The sequence below is a fragment of the Acinonyx jubatus genome, chromosome B3, assembly GCF_027475565.1.
Source record: "Acinonyx jubatus isolate Ajub_Pintada_27869175 chromosome B3, VMU_Ajub_asm_v1.0, whole genome shotgun sequence".
NCBI lineage: Eukaryota > Metazoa > Chordata > Mammalia > Carnivora > Felidae > Acinonyx > Acinonyx jubatus.
Genome location: NC_069386.1, coordinates 5591711 through 5612880, shown reverse-complemented (window position 1 = coordinate 5612880; position 21170 = coordinate 5591711). Strand labels below are relative to the sequence as shown.

At 56.4% G+C, this 21170-nt stretch overlaps 2 protein-coding genes across 7 annotated transcripts in view; one reads left to right on the top strand and one right to left on the bottom strand.

The window, feature by feature from the left end:
* ZNF710 (zinc finger protein 710) overlaps positions 1 to 2291 on the top strand; it is a 68688-nt gene extending 66397 nt beyond the window's left edge. For all 5 annotated transcript variants that reach the window (XM_027068077.2, XM_027068076.2, XM_053223547.1 and 2 more), the window contains exon 5: positions 80 to 2291. In XM_027068077.2, coding sequence (XP_026923878.1) covers positions 80 to 246 — 167 coding nt within the window. In that variant the 3' untranslated portion in view covers positions 247 to 2291. The remainder of the gene's footprint in view (positions 1 to 79) is intronic.
* Positions 2292 to 4136: 1845 nt separating this feature from the next.
* Positions 4137 to 20886, bottom strand: IDH2 (isocitrate dehydrogenase (NADP(+)) 2). 2 transcript variants are annotated; one of them, XM_027068078.2, is made up of 11 exons: positions 20680 to 20886; positions 10639 to 10730; positions 10369 to 10534; positions 8640 to 8800; positions 8405 to 8548; positions 7617 to 7753; positions 7289 to 7440; positions 5348 to 5460; positions 5076 to 5173; positions 4894 to 4986; positions 4137 to 4493 (listed from the first exon to the last, which is right to left on the bottom strand). In XM_027068078.2, exons 1-11 carry the CDS (start codon positions 20792 to 20794, stop codon positions 4409 to 4411), a joined length of 1356 nt encoding a protein of 451 aa, XP_026923879.1. In that variant the 5' UTR covers positions 20795 to 20886; the 3' UTR covers positions 4137 to 4408. The 2 variants fall into 2 exon arrangements, with proteins under 2 accessions (XP_026923879.1, XP_053079523.1); XM_053223548.1 differs by lacking the exons at positions 10369 to 10534; positions 10639 to 10730; positions 20680 to 20886 and adding an exon at positions 9649 to 10311.
* Between the last annotated feature and the right edge of the window lie 284 nt (positions 20887 to 21170).

The window sequence follows — 21170 nt, the reverse complement described above, 5'->3', positions numbered from 1 at the left end:
AGGTCCTCTGCCTCCGTGTAGAAGGGCCTGGCTCTTCCCACGAGGCGGCATCCGGGCCTCACGCGCGCCTCTCTTGCAGACCCCATGATGGAGCTGACGGGCACGGACCCCTCGGAGCTTGACAGCCAGCAGGAGACGGAAGACTTCGAGAACGCCTATACGTACGCTGGCGTGCACAGCAGCACCGAGGCCAGCGTCCTCACCGAGCAGGCCATGAAGGAGATGGCCTACTACAACGTGCTATAGCACAAGCCGGGCGCCCACAGGGCGAGGAGGGCTTGGGACGCGGGGGGAGACCCACGTGCCGCGGGCGCACCTCCCGCGGCTGAGAAAGCTACTGCCCCGCTGTCCCGAGCCCTCCCCTCCCACGGAGTCGTTTGCACCACTTCGGGACCCGTAGACCAAATGGAGACTGTACTACTGGCCTCAGCTGTGAACCAGGCCCAGGCCCCAGGCATCTGGGGGAGGAAGGAGAGCACAGGAGGCCCAGCTCTGGGTCTCCTTGGCCTGCTGCTGTGGGAGGGTGGGAGGAATGCTGATCGGGGCCGTTGGGGGATAGGTCACAGGGGCACGGGTCCGTGGGTCTCTCCGGGGGCCCAGCCGAGCTGGGGCAGCCAGTGGGGAGGGGTTTGATGCGCTTCCTGTCGGCTCCTCCTGGGGTCCCGGCACCGGAGGAAGAGAGAACGTGAGTCTTGCCTTGTTTCTCCTCTGGACCAACTCCTGCCTCTAGGGATGTTTGAGCTCCTGTGCTGGTCAGCACTGCCCCCCCCCCCCCCCCCGATCCCTCACCAGCCCCTGGGCCACCAAAAGCCCAGGCCCCAGAGCCCCCCTTCCCCACCTTGTCCATAGACAGCCAGGCAGGGCCCTCTGCCTTCTACCTCCTGGTGCCTCCCGTGCTCTCCTCCAGCCGGGCATGCATGCCGCCCCGGTCCTGGCCTTAGGAAAGCAGGGTGTAGCCCAGCCCCCGGCGAACGCCTGCTCCAGCCAACCCCCAGAAGGCCCCCCCTCCAGCCATTTAAAAGTGGGTGTCCCTAAAGTGGATTTCAACAAATGTCATCCGGTTCTGTGCTGAACTGGTCCCCGCACCAGGGTCCCCCGATGCGGACAAAGCTGGGATGTGCCTTTCGCTGGGCACACACTGAGACAGATGGGGGCCCCCTCGAGTGAGGGGCAGGGCACAGCGAAGGGATCACGGGGACTGAGAGGGGCTGTCCCCAGAGGAGGCCAAGGACCACCTGGGGGGTGGCTGGAGTATTTTAGTATTAACAAGTATCCATTTTGAGGATGGGGACAGCCAAGACTCAACAGGTTCCCAGAAAGAACAACATAGTTAAAAAGAAAATGAAGACCATAGAGAAAAAAGAATTTTTGAGCAAAAGGGGTATTTTGAAGGTAATTTATTATTTTTTTTCCTTTCCAACTCTGTCACCTATTCTTTCTGCTGGAGATCATTTTCTTTTTCCTAATGGAAGCTCCCTTGTGTGCCGTGAGCGCTTCACGCCTCCCCAAGCTCCGGTGGCCCGCCAGGCAGGACTCCGGCGCGGAGGGGGGCTGGCAGGGAGCCTCGGGCCCTGGCGAGAGGCAGGACGCAGAGCTGGGCAGGCCCTCCGCCCCTGCCCGGCCTCTCCAGCCAGTGACTCGCTCTGCACCACCCACCTCAGCAGCCAAGGCTGCTCGATTCTGCTCAGCCGACAGCTCCCTCCCTTGCTTGCCTACTCTCATCGCCTCTGTCCCCGCGCCAGCTCCTGCCCTGGGAACTGAAGACAGGCCCAGGGCATGAAATAGTACATTCAGGAATGCTAGGGCACCCGGACTCCTGCCCACTCGCCTCCTGAGGCCTCAGTGGAGAGGGGCAGGCAGGGCTGTCCCCAAAGGCACGAAGGAGGTGAAGCCACCAACTTCGGCCCAGAAACCAGGAAAGGAGGGGGAACAGCCAGGGTGGGGTGGGGGTGGGGGTGGGGACCAGTTTGAAATGCAGCTGACTACCCCCAAAGCTGTACCCTTAGTGAAGGACCAAGCCAGGCTTCAGGGTGGCTGTGCTCAGGACTGAGGGAAGGACAAGGTGGCCTCGGGATCAGGCAGCCAGGTGCCCCTTCCTTCTCTGCTTAAGCTCATGCTAAGAGGCAACAAACGAGAGGACTGGGGGCTCAAAGGAGCCTTTTCCCCTCCAGAACCCCGAGGCCCCCCCCAGCCCCCCAGGTGCCCGCCATGATGACCCTCAGGTGGCAGTGACCCCCGTCACTGTAGAAGACATTTTCTCCTGCTGAGCAGAAGCATCACCCCCTGCAAACTACCTCTTCCCACAATGTCTTTCTCCCCTGGTACCAAAAAGAACCCTGTACCTCCTCCTTCTCCTCCTCCTCCTCCTCCTCCTCCTCCTCCTCTTTCCTGCCAGCGCAGTGGCCTTGGTCTTAGAAACCCAAGGGAGACGGTCTGGCGCCCAGGGCAGGGCTCTCCTTTCCTCCCCCAGCCCTGCCATCAGCTCGGCCCTCTGCGAGGTTCAATACTTGAACGCCCCCTGCCCTGTGCCTTGGACCCAGGCAAAGCTAAGAGAAGGAAACAGCACAACTTAAACAATTTGAGCTGGGGGGTGGTCTCGGCAAGGCTCCTGTCCTCACCCCTCCCCAACCTCTCAAGAGAGGCGTGCGGCCTCTTGGGTGACTTGGAAACTCCTGGACGAATTCCATTCTAACTTATTTTGACGTGTATACGAACCAACTGTTTAGAAATTCCACTTGTGCAAAGCCCTACTGTGTTTTTATGTTCCCGTTTAAGAGAGAAGTTTACTTAGCAATAATTATAAATAAATGAATATTCTTTAGCGAGGTGACTGTTGAGTGCTTCTTCCCGTGGTTCTTGGGGACTTGGTCCTCACCCCTCCCCCAGAAGGAACTCCCAACAAAGCTGCCCTGCCCCACACAGCAGGGCATCCGTCGCTTGCTCTCCGAGGAGGGGGAAGAAACGCAGACCATCCTTCAGACCATCCTTGGCATTGGAATGGCCACCTGCAGGGCCAGGCGCCTACGGGGAGCCGCTCCAAGCCCAAGAGAGGAGGGCTGCGGCCAAGGCCCCAGAATTCCCACCACTTGCAGAGAAAAGCCGCTTCTCCTCTTGACCCACCGACAGGGTACCAGGACAGAAGCCAGCTCACGATGCCAGACTGCGCCTCCGAGGCTGCCAGCCCTTCCTACTGACGGGCAAGAAGGGGCCGGAAACCTTGAGCTTTGCCCCAGGAGTTGGGCCCTTAAGCAGAGCCAGCACACCAGCTTTTCTTCCCACAGCCCTGGGAGTTCAGTATGATTACTGCAGACGCGCGGTCCTTCAAATACACGGAGGCCACCAGGGTGAGGGGCGGTTAGAACACATCTCCGAGCTACCGAGGTCCCAGCTGCCCAGTTTCAAGAGCCATGAGAGTCTCCCCCGCCCCCAACCCTGGAAACTGGGGAAATGGACTTTGGGTCGCCAAGTATCTGTTAGATCAGGTGAGAATGGCACAACTCTTCCCCCACCCGGGCATTGAGACCCCAAAAGTAGAATATATTCCCTGCATGAAAAGATAGCCCTTCAAGTTGGATCTGTTTTGCTTTACTGCAACTTTCCATCTTACTTTTCTGGTTTTGCCAAAGAATGGCGAGGAGGAACCCAAGTTAGGGACCCGATGGGCCTAGACTACACGGGACCTCCATTCACAGTCCCAGCCCCGAGCCCTAGGCAGACGTGCAGAGGGCCGTGAAGCCACCGCTGTGGGGAACCCATTCTGAGGACCAAGCAAAGGGTAAATAAAGAGGTCTCAAGATTTTTAGGAGGTGAAAACAAAGCAAAAAAAATCAATCAATCAATGGCAATGCAACCAGAATCTACCAGGAAGTGGTAACAATCCCCAAGTGGAGATCAGCATATAGGAACTGGATCGTGTTTGGTAATTTCAGGCCTGCACACCACAGGCCCAGCGGCTGGCCGGGCGGCTCCTGTAGAATTCAGGACACTCACACTGCTGCCCGGTCCCCTCGCCTCACGGTGGCCCCTGTGAATGGAGGCCTGGGACGTGGGTGGAATCCACAGGCCCTTTGAGGGCCTCTTTCTCTGGGGCCCCAGGCCGGGCTGCCTCCTCCCTCGGGCACAAACACAGCAGACGGTTTTGTGAAGAGCTTTTTAGTAGCTAAATATGGCACCATGTGTTCCAAGGGCAATATAAATTACAGTATGCAAAACTCACTGACTGGCTGAGGTAAAACACACTGTTCCTGCCTCACATCACCATGAGGGGAAACACACAGATATTCTTAAAAACATCTTGCTTATAAAAAACGTCCCCTAGAAAGGCCTCCTGAGAGGGGCCGGGAGGCTCAGCCGCGGCCCGCTGCCCCCCCACCCCGGCCCGCCCGCTGCGGGCCGCGCCCCGCCCCCACTACTGGCCCAGGGCCTTGTCCAGGTTGTTCTTGATGGTGTCCAGGAAGTCCGAGGTGTTCAGGAAGTGCTCGTTCAGCTTCACGCTGCCGAGAGAACACCATTCACGTGAGGCGCGGCTCCAGCCTGAGTCCGGGCAGAGCCTGAACTTGGGCACCCGAGGAGCTGCCCTCCCGTGCCCGTGGGGCGTGGCACGCCCAGGCTGCGCGTCAAAGGTTGCCTAGGGCCCGTCGCCAAAGGGCCACACAACTTCAGACATTTGTACAGACGGGGACGGCAAGGCTCTGAGCCCCTAGCCTCGGGGATGGGGGCAAACTCACAGGGTCTCAGGGCTGTGGACCTGGCCCACCCCAGGCCCTTGGCAGCTAAGCTGACCTGAGGATGAGGAGGGGGGGGAGGTGCCTCTAAGAGGGTCCTCTGGCTTCTTCCCACCCAGGGAAGAAGGTCCCAGAAGGCCAGCCCCTCCCTGTGCCACCAGCCACGCACTTGCTGAGGCCATGGATGCAGCCCGCCAGGTCCTTGGTCATGGCTCCGCTCTCCACCGTCTGGACACACACCTTCTCCAGGGTCTGTGCAAACCTGCAGGGGACGGGCCAGAGTGAGGCCCCGATACAGAGCCCGCCCAGAAGCTGCCCTGGGCCAGGTCAGGCCCCTCCCTCTCCGCTCACCTGATGAGGTCCTGGTTCCCATCCAGCTTCCCCCGGTGCTCCAGGCCACGCGTCCAGGCAAAGATGCTGGCGATGGGGTTGGTGCTGGTAGGCCGGCCCTGGGGGCGAGGGTCGTAGGGGGATCAGGAGCCGAACCGGCCAACAAGGGGGCCACCCGGACGCGACCGCCCACCCGTAGGCTGATGCGTCAGTCCCATCCCCCCAGCCCTCAGAGCCAGTGGGTTCTGAGCCCCCGGGACAGATGGGCATGCGACCACGGTCCCTACACTCACCTTCTGGTGCTCCCTATAATGGCGGGTGACCGTCCCATGAGCGGCCTCAGCCTCGATGGTCTTCCCATCTGGGCAGACCAGCACAGACGTCATCAGGCCGAGGGAGCCAAAGCCTGAAGAGTGGAAAAACCCTCCATTCGGTGCCGGCACCCACCTTCCTCAGACCACCGGGGTTGAGTCCCCCTGCCCTTCTGCTGGGAGGAGACCCCCTCAGCTCGTGACCCCCAAAGGCACCCAGGAGGACAGCCACTGTTTCGGGCTTGCCCACCCTTGTCGTGGGTCTCTAGAGCCCAGCACAGGGCAGGGGGGCGTTCAAAGTGGCTGTCATCAGCCTATTAACATACATCTGGGTTCCCAGAGCCTGGGGCCCCCAGAGCCCAAGACCCCAGGACTTCTGCCCACCCAGCCTGGCTCGCAACCGCACGGTTCGTTCACACAGAAAGCAGAAAGCCTGCCACCAGCTACATCACAACGATCCCTCTGTCTGCCTCTCTTGCAGGCTACTTTAAAGCTTTGTGACTTATTTCCAAATTCTCCCAAATCCAGATGTCAACCTTTTCTATTGTCAAGGTCTCCTGGGCTTCAAAAGCACCCCATGGCACCAAAATAAGAACTGTGTTAAGTCCCAAGAAAAAAAAGCGAAAAACTTCTCCAGGAAAATTCGTTGTCTGAGAAGTTCTGCTGCTGAGACACGGGAAGGGGTCCCTTCTCCATGCTTCCTGGACCTTCGCACTCACCCATTCCTTGTTTACTTAAGGACAACTGTCATGCCTCTCTCGTCTGCTATGGCTTCTCATCCTTCCATTCGAGATAGGAATTGTTCTAGTAAGAGGACCACTACCACACTTATCGAAATAAAGGCCAAGGTTTTATGAAACATCAGGAATTCTTATGCATTCTCCTTGCAACCCCGGGGTGGGCGTCACCTTCCTTCTCGGGAGGTAGACCTCAAACCATCTCACGTACCCTTCTTTCTCTTCCGCTCTCTGCTCTACACGTTGTCTACTCCCTACTCTTGTGGGGCGCTGCTCTTGCGCCCAACACCACTGGGCTATTTCTTCTTTTCTTTTTTTAAGATTTTACTTTAGAATTCTATTCTATTCTATTCTATTTTTTGAGAGAGAGAGTGCACGCAAGTAGGGAGAGGGGCAGAGAGAGAGAATCTCCAGCAGGCTCCAGGCCCAGCATGGAGCCAGACGCAGGGCTCAATCCCACGACTGTGAGATCATAACCTGAGATGAAATCAAGAGTCAGGCACTTAACCAACTGAGCCACCCAGGCGCCCTGAGATTTTTATTTCTTAAGTGATCTCTACACCCAACTTGAGGCAGGAAACCACAATCCCTGAGATCAAGAGTTGCCTGCTCTTCCGACTGAGCCAGCCAGGCACAATCGGGCTATTTCTTATGGCTACTTCTCTAAGGGTCTCGTCCATGCTTTATGTTGCAATCTGAATTATCTCTTAGAGGACGTCCAGGGCTTGGGGCTCTGCCATCTTCCCCAGTATTCTCCTACAGCCAACAGGTTGACTGTGCAAAACGAATTCTCTGTAATTCGAAAAGTACCCGGTTGTGCTCAAAACCATTTTTCTACTGGAGCCAACCCTGGCCCAAACCTGGAGGCACAGTCGCTTGGCTTCGTGGACAGGAACAACCTCACAGCTGACGCACCTGGCCCCTTAGAACTTGAATTCCTAGGTTCTCCTTTTTCCGTAACAGCAGCCTTAGTAATACACCAGTCCAAACCTAATTTGTGACCCTTCCTCCCTCAGATGCCGGAGAGCTCCTGCCCCCTGCTGTCCACGGGGAACCCTGCAATGAGACGGCCGGCCCCAGTCCTGCTGCCACACTGGACACATTTTCTATGAAGGGAGTCTGAAAATCCCCCCAGCCGGAGAAGACCGACAATCCACCCCTTGGGGAACAGGTGCTCCCAGCATACCCTGGGCCAGGATGTCCGACTGCACGTCTCCATCATAGTTCTTGCAGGCCCACACGAAGCCGCCTGAAGACTTGAGGACCTGAGCCACCATGTCATCAATGAGCCGGTGCTCGTACCAGATCTTATTCTTGTCGAAGTCGGTCTTATAGTGCCTGGGAGCAAAAGGGCCTGTTGTGGGGAGAGGGCGGGAGGCTGACAGGTTGAGGATCTCTCCTCGAGCCGAGCCAAAAGCACTGGGACGGCGGCCACCCCGTAGGACAGGGGCCCGGGGGTACAGGAGAGAAGGGCTGTGGGATCCCTGGGAAGGAATAAAGGGAGAGGCTGTTACTTGTCAAAGATTTCCTGGAAGATGTCCTTGAAGCGCCCGTCGTAGGCTTTCAGGATGGTGTTCTTGGTGCTCATGTACAGCGGCCACTTCTTCTGGATGGCGTACTGGAAGCAGCTGTGCGCAAAACCCGAGATGGACTGCGGGGGGAGAGAGGTCCCTGGCGTGGGGCCCGGCCGGCCTGCGGGCTACCAGCCCTCCCTGGGCTCCCCAGGTCTTAGGCCGTATGGCTGGGGTAAAGCTAACTCCCCCAGCCCACCTGCCTGTCTCTAGAGTTGACGGTGCGTCCCAGCCTATCCTCTCTGAGCCCTCCGTGACTGGCTCAGAGAGGGTCATGTGACCCAGGCCTGGAACTTTCACTGGAACCAGGAGCAAAAGACGCTCTTTTCTGACAGGGTAACCAAGTCGGCAGGGGTAAGCCTGGAGCTGCCGGTGGTCACTTCCTCACAGCCTGAGAATGAGGCCAACCGCAGAAGGAATGAAAGCCAACAGACGGGGAAGGGGAAAAGACTGCTTATCCAGCTTGCTTAAGCCAAGAGACCAGACAACTAACACGCCCCCAGAGGTGTGTCGGGGAGTGAGTGCGGGGGCATCTGGCTAAGCGGGGGTCTGTCTTCCAGCCTCACTCCACACCAGGTCCACAGCAGGTCCCCCCGAAACACAGCCAAGATGCATTGGCTCACGGGCCTCGGACCTTCCTCAAGCCACTGACGCGGGAGTAGTGAGCATCACCAACCCGAAGCGGCCCCAGAGGGAGGAGGGAACGCAGGAGCCACCCGCCAGGGCCTCACCTCATCCGTGTTGTACATGCCCATCCCCACGCCGCCGGCAGGGAAATTGAACACTTCCCACTCCTTAGCGCCACTGCCATCCTTCGGGGAGAAGACGATCTTGAACGTGCCGGCCCGGTCGACCACAAAGTCTGTGGCCTTGTACTGCAGAGACAAGAGCACGGCTCGGGCCAGGGGTTCCGAGCGAGGGGCCCAGGCCAGGAGGAGCCAAGTCCCGCCTCCTGCCGTGGCCAACCTGGTCGCCATGGGCGTGCCTGCCAATGGTGATGGGCTTGGTCCAGCCGGGGACGAGGCGTGGGATGTTTTTGCAGATGATGGGTTCCCGGAAGACGGTCCCCCCAAGGATGTTTCGGATGGTTCCATTGGGACTCTTCCACATCTTCTTCAGCTTGAATTCTAGGAGGACAGAGGTGAAGGGACCCCACTGCAGCCCCCACCTTCCAACCAAAATCTGAACCCTGAGCAAGAACGCAGCCAGATGGGAGCCCTAAAAATCACCCTGGGGAAGGTCTAAAATATAAGTATGTGGGCTCTGGGACCATACTTCTTTCTTTTTTATTTTTTTTTTAATGTTTATTTCTTTTTGCGAGAGAGACAGACAGAGTGAGAGCAGGGGAGGGGCAGAGAGAGAGGGAGACACGGAATCCGAAGCAGGCTCCAGGCTCCGAGCTGTTAGCACAGAGCCCGACGTGGGGCTCGAACCCATAACTGTGAGATCGTGACCTGAGCCAAAGTCGGACACTCAACCGACTGAGCCACCCAGGCGCCCCTCTGGGATCAGATTTCTTGGGTTCAAGGTCCAGCTCCACCACCTGTAACTGTGAGTTTTATGCCAGTGAGTTAACCTGAGCTATAAAATGAAATTACTGATAAAAATACCTCGCATCTTGGGTTGCTGTCAGGATTAAATAAACCTCTATGGAAAGTGCCTAGAACAGTGCCTGGCACATCGGGGCTCCTTCAGCTAGTGTATTATTCCCGCGTCATGCGTGGACGTAGCTCGGTCTGACGAACTCTGGCAGTATGGCGTCTCGCTGGACAGAGGCCAGAAGACCAGAGGGCAGGCCTCAGTACTGCCACGAACCGTGGAGTCCAGCCCACGTTACCGGGACTGTTGGCTCTCTACTTCCTTCTCCATAAAACAGGGGTACAGAAATCCCAGGGTTCAGGAGAAAGGAAAAGAAACCCCACAAAGAAGAGCTTAGCACTTAAATGATCCCAATGTCCCAGGGTCAGGTACAAACCCGAAAGACGGAAGAAGGCCTGGAGTGTTTGGAAATGTGCTTCGAATGCTTCCTTCCAGCTCCCTCGTGCCGTAGGACGCAGGCAGAGAGAAAGAGCTCTGCACACCCCTGAACGACCCTTTCTCGAATTTTCCAAACGTGGCCCCCTTTAGCCCCGTACTGGTGCCATTGTTTCAGGAAACCCTCAAAAGTGCTCCCCAGAAGCAGGGACCGGCAGCCAGTCCAAGCCTGGTGAGCGCACCTCTCTGAGACCCCTCCGCGGCCGCAGGGGGCAGGGGACAGACCCACAAGGCCAAGACAGCGGCAAGACACTAGCGACGCTCCCTAGAGCCCGCTGCAGCTCTGAAAGATACAAGCTGACACGCGGCACTCTGCTGGCCAGAGGTGGCCCCGAGGTGTCTCTGTAAACCTGCCTGCAGGACAGTCCAGGAGGCGAGAGGGGCGCCCGAGGAGGCTGCCTCTTCCTCTGACGGCTTCAGCAACGTGTCCGTGGCCCACGACACCTACCGGTGCTGGCCAGAGCCGCGCGGCACAGCAGCAACGCCACGGGCCTGGATTCCGCCCTGCCACACCCCACGTGGGTGCCAGCCCCTCACCGGCCCTCCCAGCCTCCTCTGTAGGAAACCCCACGGCCCCAACGCCTCCCGCGAAGTCGCAGGGAGACGGGGTTCGTGTCGCGGCCCCCACGCCCCCAGCCCACCCGCCTCCGCACCCTCACACCTTCCACACGGGCCTCATCGGGGGTGATGGTGGCGCACTTCACAGCCACACTGTACTTCTGGGTGGCCAGGGCGGAGTCTATGGTGACCTGGTCGTTGGTCTGGTCACGGTTTGGGAGCCCCAGGTCGAAATACTTGAGCTGGACATCCACGTGCGGCAGGATGAGCTAGAAACAGATGACCAGGGCAAGGCATCAGCCCGGATGACTGTGACTCAGGGGCACGAGGGGGCCTGCGCGGGGGCTGAACGCCCACTTTGGGAGGGAACTACCTTCTCCTTGATGAACTGCCAGATGATCCGGGTCATCTCATCGCCGTCCATCTCCACCACCGGCTTCGCCACCTTGATCCTCTTGTCGGCATCTAGGACCGGGCGACACGGCGCATCATACCTCTGGGGGAGGGGGGGCGTTCTGGGTGAGCTCCTCTCCTCCCCCGCGGGACCTGCCCTTCACCCAGGAGAGCAGTGTCAGCCAGGGCTCGGTTACCCACACTCACTCCCCCTCGGCAGGACCAGCTCCCGGGCCGGGCCGCCTGGTGGCGGGGGGGGGGGGGGGGGGGGACCCGGACCCCCCACTGAGGATGGCCAGGTAGGACTGAAAGATGGTGGCCTGAATCTGAACGCAGAGGAGCCCAAGAGCCAGAGGTCCAGAGCCAAGCAGGGCCACCTGTCCGGGAGCAGGCAGGGGAGGGAATGCCTACAGGCTGTCGCCACCCAGTTCCGAGGGCAGGCGCTGTGCCCCAACCCCAGCGATTCTGAGTTTCCTCGTAACCTTGTTACAAGAGCCCGACTAAATCTAAGTGGGGACGGACACTGCACTCGCACCCCCTCTGTGCCTGACGTGGTCCCCTACCCCCTTTGCATGATTCCTTTTCATCCTCAAACCACTCCCAAAGGGAATATGGCTATCTCCACTTTGGGTGCGCCTGGGTGGCTCAGTCGGTTCAGCGTCTGACTTCGGCTCAGACCACGATCTCACGGCTCGTGGGTTGGAGCCCCGTGTCGGGCTCTGCACCGACAGTTCAGAGCCTGGAGCCTGCTTCGGAGTCTGTGTCTCCCTCTCCCTCTCTGCCCCTCCCCTGCTTGTGCTCTGGTCTCTGTCTCTCAAAAATGAATAAACATTAAAAAACATTTTTTTAATGTGGTGCAACTGAGGCTCGGAGAGTTTGCCAGCTTCCTGCCAAAGGTGACACAGCTTGAGGACAACAGAGCTACCAGGATTCACACTTTCTCAGCGGCAAGCAGAGGCTTAGGGCACCCAGAATGAGACTCCGAACCCTTGATCCAAGCTGGCAGGCTGGCCAGTCCTGCCGGAGAAGCATCAAAGGTCCAAAGCGACCGTGGAGGAGGACAGGAGCCATGCGGGGGAGGCTCTTCAAGGAAAGTCTGACTCATGAGAAAAACCAACAGCCTGGGAAGTGAATTCCTGAGAAAAATCAAGAAAATGACCCATCCAATTAAATCAGTGCAGGCTACCTTGAGCGAGACTTGGTGAACCTTAGCCTGTAGCACAGAGGTACCCACGGCCTGGGAAGAAACAGCCCCTGCAGAGTAGGGAGGGCAACAAGACAGGTGCAAAACCTACAGCCGGGCCTCGACCATCAGAAGGCTCGCTCACCGCTGACACCCGGGCCGGAGTGAGACAGCTGAGAACTGACTGGGCTCTGTCCCCAGCAGAGGCCCCTCCGCCCTCGCTTAGGGCCCATTTATTCTTAGGTTACGCACAATCCTTACAGATGTCGTCGTGGATCTTCCGCCTTACCAGACACGAGACGGCGAATCAGAAGAAAGGATTAGGATGTTCACTTAAAAACACCAACGGTCAGAAGAAGCGACATCTGCTAGGTGGACAGCAAGGGACGGACGTCTACGAAAAGCAGGCCCTGACACTGAAAAAGCATGACCACCTAAGCACGTTTACAACAGAAGTGACCGGGGTGCCTGGGTGGCTCAGTCGGTTAAGCGTCTGACTTCAGCTCAGGTCGCGATTTCTCGGTTCATGCGTTCGAGCTCCGCATCGGGCTCTGTGCTGACAGCTCGGAGCCTGGAGCCGGCTTGCGATTCTGTCTCCCTCTCTCTCTAACCTCCCCCCCACCCCCACGCTCGCCCACATGTTCTTTCCCTCTCTCTCTCTCTCTCAAAAGTAAATAAACATTAAAAAATTTTAAAATAGAAGTGACCAAAACCCAACAGATCCCCCACATATCACTGCCCTACAACACACACCACAGCCATGACTCGTGCTGACATCCCCAACCCACTAAGAAAAAGGTGAATTATGTGCAGCGAAATGATTCACTATCCAAACATGTGCGCAGATTTTTTTTTAATCTAAAAATAGTCTCCCAAAGATGTGCAAACAGGTTTTTTTGTTTTTTCTTTTCTTAATCTAAAAGGAATCTTGGAGGTTATTTAGGAAGACAAATGAGACCCAGGAAGCGTGGCTTGTGTCAATGTCAGGACTGATCCCAGGTCTCTGGCCCCAGTGTGGCCTCTGGACACCCTCGGGGGTCACGTATGGAGAAGCAGAAGGCAAACACAGACTCCAAACATTCCATTCCCTGGAGGACAAGGTGAGCTCAGCCGGCATCTCTCCTCCCCCCTTTCCAGGAGGCACAAGGGCCTTTGGACCCAAGCCACAGAATTCCTTCACCTTTCCGGGCTGGAAGCTTGTGTGGAAAGGGCTTTAGGACTCGCAGAAAGTCTACTGGGCCACTGAAGAGCTAGCTTCGTTTTGTTTTAATTTTTTTTTTTTTAATGTTTATCTTTGAGAGAGACAGAGCATGAGCAGGGGAGGGGCAGAGAGAGAGGGAGACAGAGAATCCGAAGCAGGTTCCACGCCAAGGAGATTCAGTGCCAAGCCCCATGCGGGGCTCAAACTCAAGAAACCGTGAGACCATGACCTGAGTTGAAATCAAGAGTAGGACGCTTAACCAACTGAGCCACCCGGGTGCTTCAAGCTAGCTTAGTTTTTAAGAGCATCTCCTATGAGTTAATGTCATGAGAGCTAATCAAGGTTGTTTTAATGTACTGAAGCTACCATAATCATAATCGCTAAGGAGAATACATTTGTGGCCAGTCTTAAAGGTTTCTGCCTCGCTGGGCTCCACTCAAGTTTTGGGCTTCAGACCCAGCAGCCTGTGGGCTCCGCACCTGCTCCATCTGGGAGTTCAATGTCACGATCATAGCAGGCAGCCCTCCCTGTGGTGCCTGCAGGTGTCAAACCCTCAGAGACCACAGGGCCCACTTATTTACAACCAGGTGCTAAGCACCTCTTCCTGAAACACCAAAAAATATAATAGTTCCTGGCCTAAAGGAGTGAGTATGAAAGGGAAAACCTACAGATAACGGAGAGAGAGCAAGCAGCCCAGTTATCAAAGTCAGGAGCACAGCCTCCTTGAAAGGGCCCTTCCCAGAACCGGGGGCGTGTGGGGGCGCACGCAAGCCAAAGCAGCAGAGACTCCTGATTGGCTCGCGCAGAGATTTTAAAAAAGCATATTCAGGGGCGCGTGGGTGGCTCAGTCGGTGGAGCACCTGACTTCAGTTCAGGTCATGATCTCACGGTCCGTGGGTTCGAGCCCCACGTCGGGCTCTGTGCTGACAGCTCGGAGCCTGGAGCCTGCTTCTGATTCTGTGTCTCCCTCCTTCTCTGCCCCCCCCCCCCCCCCCGCTCATGCCCTGTCTTCTCTCTGTCTCAAAAATAAATAAAAACCTTAAAAAAAATAAAAAATTTTAAAAAAAAGCATATGCATTGGTGACCAAAGTTTTAAAATCAGGCGATTTCAACAACACAACAACCACAAAAACCAATTAATAAATGGGCAAAGGACTTGAATCGACATCTCTCCAAAAAAACGATACATAAAAGACCAATAAGCGTATGAAAAGTCGTCCCACAGCACTCATCGATCGTTAGGGAAATGCAAATCAAAAATCACAATGAGATACCACCTCACACCCACGAGGACGGCTGCCAACAAAACCAAAACCAAACCCAAAACCCCAAAGCCGAAAACAACAAGTGTTGGTGAGCATGTGGAGAAGCTGGAACCCTTGTGCACAGCTGGTGAGAATGGACAGTGCGGCAGCTGCTACGGAAGACGGTGTGGTGCTTCCTCAAAAAATCAAAGATGGAACCGCCATATTGTTCGGCCATCCCACTTCTGCATATCTATCCAAAATAAGTAAAAGCAGGGTCTCAAAGAAACATCTGTACACCCTCGTCCACAGCAGAATTACTCACAATAGGCAAGAGGTGGAAACAACTCCAGTGTCCCTCAAGGAACGAAGGGAAAAACAGAATGTGGTATGAGCCTTCGAGAGAACAGGACTCTGGAAACGGATCCAGGACGGCTAAGAAAAACGTCCCTCCAAAAGGTTAAACGATGTTCACAATTTCGAGCTTCTCCCAGACTGGGCTCCCCGCCACTTAAATGTGGATGTACTTGCTCAGAAATTGAAAAAGGAAGTGCCGCCATTGTGAGCAAGAGCGATGGATCTGGACCTTCCTCAATAGCGTTTGCTGCTCATTCTTTCGTCTCAAATTCCACAAAACCAGTTGCCCTTGGGATGGCCAGCAGACCTATACTGTGGCATACTTATATAAGCAACACGGCCACATTTCCCACACACTTTCAATCCAGCGACGATGAACATTTCTGAACTCTTAAAATAAATGAGAAGCAGTGATAAATAGGCAAGGAATTCATAACCATATCGCCCAAGCTTTGCACAATTCCCGTACCTTACCCAGAAAGTCAATACATTTTAAGTGGAATATTTTTTACATGGGTATACACATAGAATGGAATATTCAGCCTTAAAAATTAGCAAGATGCGGACACAAGCCACAGCTCCAGCAGGGATAAACCTTGAGGACAGTATGTGAAGAGTAAGCCAGTCGCAAAAAGAAAAATGCGTCTGATTCTCCTTACATGCGGTACCTAAAAGCAGTCAAATTCACAGAAACAGAAAGTATAATGGTAGTTGCCAGCGGCTGGGGGAGGAGCAAATGGGGAGCTGTTGTTTAACGGGTACATACAGAGTTTCAGTTTTGCAAGATGCTGAAGCTCTGGGGGTTGGTTGTCCAACAGTGAGAAAGTACTTAACACTACTGAATGGCACACTTCAAAATGGCTAGGACAGGAAATTTGTGTTATGCACTATTTTTACCACAATAAAAATAAGAAATAACGGTTTTTAAGTTTTTAAAAATCTAAATCAGTCAAGGGGTGCACCTGGGTGGCTGAGTCAGCCAAGCGACCCGCTTCGGCTCAGGTCGTGATCTCGCGGTCCGTGAGTTTGAGCCCCGCGTCAGGCTCTGTGCTGACAGCTCAGAGCCTGGAGGCTGCTTCAGATTCTGTCTCTGGCTCTCCTCTGCCCCTCCCCTGCTAGCACTCTATCTCTCTCTCTCTCTCTCAAATATAAAATAAATGCTTAAAAAATTTTAATCTGAACCACTCAAAACAAAAGCAACCCAGAAGATTTTACACAAAGATTCCAGGCCTATCGCGTACCCTCCAGAGGACACAGGCCCCAAGGCATCAGAGTGGGAGACCTTGTGTGTGGTTCAGCCAATATGGCAGAGCCACCCCCATCGTCCACCCCTCTCTGGGTGACAAGAGATGACGAACAATCTGAAACCCAAGGAACAGCACGGGGGTCTCCCTGAAAGCTTCCAAGGGACAGCCACCGTGACATTTTCAGATGACATGTTGCACACTGGCCTCTTGGCCAGAGTGTGGGATGGAGTTACACCAGTCCACAGGGAGTCCGGGAGGCCAACTCTCCTCCCGGGTCTGGGATTCCGAGCACCCAACACCAAGTAAGGATTTCAAAACCCGGCGCCTGTTTCAGGATTGGCCTGCTGCTCCAAACTCAAGGCTAAAGGTCCCTCCCAAGATGGCCACCCCCAAGAATAAGTGCGTAACCACACGCCTGCCCTGGCTGTCGGCCAAGAAGCTGCCAAGCCGCTGCCAAGCCGGCGTGGCCCAGCAGCATGTGGGGAGAAGCCCCCAGTTCCTGGGAGCTCAAGAAGGCAGGGCAGCAAATCTGGAAGAGATTTCCTTGGGGTCATCCTTCACTCCTCCCCATTCCCTCACACGCATGTGCCAACCATTGAAACATCCTATTGGCTCTTCCTTCAAAATGCATCCAGAATCCAACCACTTCTTACCACCCCCAGGGCCAATAACCTTGCCAGAGTATGACTACACCCTCCCACCAGGACCCTGAAGCCAGAATGCGCCTGTTAAAATGTAAATGGGGGAGGGGGGCGGCGGGGAGGCTCCTGGGTGGCTCAGTTAGTTGAGCATGGACTTCAGCTCAGATCTCTCAGTCTGTGGGTTCAAGCCCCATGTGGGGCTCTGTGCTGACAGCTCAGAGCCTGGAGCCTGCTTCGCATTCTGTGTCTCCCTCTCTCTCTGCCCCTCCCTACTCACCCTCTGTCTCTGTCTCTCTCAAAAATAAACATTAAAAAAATAATTTAAAGATTAAAAGAGCTGTAAAAAAATGTAAATCAGGCCACAATACCCTTCTCAAAACCTTGCAAAACTTCCCTTTTCAGTCAGAGTAAAGGCCAAAGTCCTCAAAAATGTGTGGTCCCCACAACGCTTGACCTCATCTGTCACTGACCCCCTTCCCCTGACCTCTGCCTGGCTCAGGACTCTTCCCTCTCTGCTTCTCCCACAAGCAAAGGTGTACTCCTTCATCAGACACTCCTCCATCAGACGCTCCTCCATCAGGCTCTCCTCCATCACTCACTCCTTCATCAGACACTCCCCCATCACACATTCTGCCATCACACTCCTCCATCAGACACTCCTCCATCACACATTCCTCCATCAGGCACTCCTCCATCAGACACTCCTCCATCAGGCTCTCCTCCATCACGCACTCCTCCATCAGACACTCCTCTCCTCCATCAGATACTCCTCCATCACGCACTCCTCCATCAGACACTCCTCCATCACACACTCCTCTCTTCCATCAGATGCTCCTCCATCACACATTCCTCCATCAGACACTCCTCCATCAGATACTCCTCCATCAGGCACTCCTCCATCAGGCTCTCCTCCATCACGCACTCCTCCATCACGCACTCCTCCATCAGACACTCCTCCATCACACTCCTCTCCTCCATCAGGCACTCCTCCATCATGCATTCCTCCAGCACACTCCTCCATCAGACACTCCTCTCCTCCATCAGACACTCCTCCATCAGGCACTCCTCCATCAGGCACTCCTCCATCAGGCTCTCCTCCATCACGCACTCCTCCATCAGATACTCCTCTATCATGCATTCCTCCATCAGACACTCCTCCATCACGCACTCCTCCATCAGACACTCCTCCGTCACACACTCCTCCATCAGACACTCCTCCATCAGACGCTCCTCCATCAGGCACTCCTCTGTCAGGCACTCCTCCTTCAGACACTCCTCCATCACGCACTCCTCCATCACACATTCCTCTCCTCCATCAGACACTCCTTCATCACGGCCTTGGCACCTGTTGGCCATAACCAAATGGCCTGTTTCCTTTGTTCCTTCGGTGACTCTTCAAGGAGGTCTTTTCTGTGCTTCCTGCCCCCCCCCCCCCAAGTCCAAACCTCCACGCACACCTTCCTGGCCTCTTTGTTCTCCAAACGCCATGCTAGCCAACTTCTACCTTTTTACTAACAGTTCCCACATTCGCATTTAAGCTCCACACGGGCAGAAATCTTTACCTCTTACTCCTGGCTCTGTCCCCAGCACCTTCACGTGCCTGGCACACAGCAGAAGCATGATAGTTGTTGAAGTCACAGATGAATGTCAAGTTACAGTCTATTTGGTCTATAGTAAGGGCTGCCCTGCCCCACCTCCTGTTGGGATGAAATGTGCTCCTGGGATGCACTGCCACATAGAGGCCACTGAGTTCTTACCATCAGATTGCACCAGACCAGCACAGATGTATATATGGGACAGGGGTCTCTGCCAGGCAATGGGCAACTTGCCCTGAGAAGCTCACAATTTATACTGTGTTTTTTTTTTTAATGTTTATTTTTGAGAGTGAGCGAGGGGCGGGGGGCAGGGAGCTGAGAGAGAGGGAGACACAGAATCCGAAGCAGGCTCCAGGCTCCGAGTTGTCAGTGCAGAGCCTGATACGGGGCTCTATCCCACGAACCGTGAGATCATGACCTGAGCCACGATCAAGAGTCAGATGCTTAACCAACTGAGCCACACAGGCGCCCCTCCACTGGCATTTTAAACGTGTACACAAGTGTCAACTCCAGGGCAGGTCACAGAGCCCGGCTTCCAATAACCAGAAGGCAGTTTCCAGCACCTCATGCCCTGAATGGAACCAGTGCCAGAGGCTCCCAGCTCAACTGGAGCACCTGGGGGCGGGTCCCAGGCTTTCCAGAGACTTCTCCAAACGTTCCAGGCCTAAACATGACCACCCAAAACACCTCTGATGGGGCAGCCCTGTTCTTATCTGATGCAGTTGAAACAAGCCTCAGGGAGGAACACATCATAACTCCCCAGGCGGGCCTCCAGAACTTTCAACAATCATTAAATAATAATCTGCCCTTGAATCTGAGAGTGCAGGCAAGTCACCAAGATCTGTAAAGTGAAGAGGCAGCGTGAGAAAAGTAAGAAATTGCCAGGCAAGGAGTGAAGCTAAGGAAGGCCAGATAAGTCATTCTCACAGTGAGGGCTTGGGCACAGCCCACCCTCCCCTCCACGACATCTGGCTCATCAGAACCGCCACCAGCCGTCGCTGGAGGCCTAGGAAATGCAAAACTAGGAGCCGTGGCGTTACCAAGCAGCAAAGACACCAGAGTGTTTTAGCCAAAAGAAACGTATCCGTTCCTTGTCATCAAGGGGAATGCCAAATAGTCTGTCTCCGGTGGTGTTGCCGGGTGACAAGCTCGAAGAGGCCACAGCTGTAAGTCTCATGTCCAACTCAAACACTAAGCCTTCTCCCCATTAATAACCCAACCAGCTTGGGAACTTCTGGAAGGACCTACAGCTAAAAGAACTTTCTTTTTTTTTTTACCATCAATGCAGGAGGCAAGAAGGGAGAAAATATCTTTACTCTCACGCTGTTTTGCTAGAGGTGGTTTGGGGCCTGGGGGCACTTGGAACCCTGGAGTTGCAGGGCTAACCACTTACAAGACAAATCCCAGAAGTACAAAAGCAAAAATGTCCCTTTCTCCTTGGCAGGAGAGGTGGGGGCTGGGGCCCAAGCTCTGCCCCCACCTTCCCCTCCCCAATTCTGGTCAGCTGCTCCCACACTAGTTAAAGATTACCTACGGGAACAGTAAGGCCAGGCCGCCTGGGCCCCACTCCCTCTTCCTCACTGTCCTGGCTCACTCCAAGGGGTTCCAGGCCAGGTCAGGAAAGGGGTTTCCGTGGCAACAGGCAAGAGACAGGGCCAAGGGACCTACATTCTCCCTGCCTTTTGTAGCTGGCAATGGAGAGCCACGGTGCAGGCCACATGCCACAGAGGGCAGCCTGCGAGGGTAATGGGGGTTCAGGTCAATCCTGCTTATTATGACCCGACTACTGTCTTCTTTCCTAAGCAGGGTGCTAAGGGCACCACAGAAGCAGGGAGTAACTAGTGGGGAAAATGACATTTTGGAGCAGCTGCCCAATCACCCAGTCTGGCAGTCGGGTGAGTGGGGCCGGCGGAGCAGCGTAGGAACCGGCTGGCGAGTAAACGCAGGTCAGGCCAAGGAGAGGCTCCAGGATGGAGACTTAAGTGCGACGGGAGGGGTGGGGGGTGTCCAAACAAAAGGGAAAATCAAAAGCACGCTCCTCCAGCTGTCGCGTAAAAGGCTCCAAAAATAGCTGACGCGGGCCTGACAGCGAGGAGGGATTACAGCGCGCCCGGCTGAAAAGGAAAGGGAAGTGGAGGCCGTCTCCCCGCCTTTGTCTGAGCAGGGACCGCGCCGAGACCCTCCCTCTCACGGGGAGACGGGCCTGGCGCTCCAGCCCCCTACTCGCTGGCCTGGCCCCTCCCGGGGGGGCGCAGGGCGCGCAGGACACCCTCCGAGCCCGGGACACCCCCAGCACCCGCCACGGGAATAGCTGGGGGGGGCGCGGAGCAGCCCGGAATCCCCGCCCGCGCAGGGCCGCAGGACCAGCAGCTCCCGGGCCACCAGCTGCCACCGTCCTTCAAGTCCCCGCCCCCCCCCCGGCTCTTTGTGTGCCAACCCCGCCGTCCCCGGCCCGCGATCGCCCCGAGTCGCGCTCCCCGGTCCCCGCCCGGGAGGCCGCCACGTCGCGGTGCCGGGCGCGCGCCCCGCCCGGACCCTCCTCGTGGCACTCACAGTGGCGCCGCGGCTGCTCCTGCAAGTTGGGGCCTGTCGGGGCTGCCGGCGCCCAGGCCGGCCCGGAGCCGGAGGCCCTGCAGAGCGAGCGTACGACCCGCAGGTAGCCAGCCATCCCGCCGAGCAGGCGAGCGAACCGACCGCGGCGGGCGAGATCCCAGCGCCGGTGCTGCTCCCGGCTGCCTGGCGGCGGGCTGCCAAGGCCCTCCAGGCGCCCGGGCGCGGGCAGGGGCGGGGCGGGGCTGCCGGGGGCCGCCACCCGATTGGGCCTCGCCGGGGAGGAGGAGGGGCCGGGGCCGAGCCGGACCCCTCTGGAGGCCCCCGCGCAGGCCCGACCCCGCCCCAGCGCGCAACCCGCGCTGCCATTGGCGCCGCGCGCAGCCCCGCTGAACTGTCGGGGAGAGGCGGGGGAGACGCGCACCGGCCCGCGAGCGGGGGCCGGAGCTGGGGGCTCAGGGCAGCAGGTAGCGAGGCCGAGCCCCTCTCTCCAG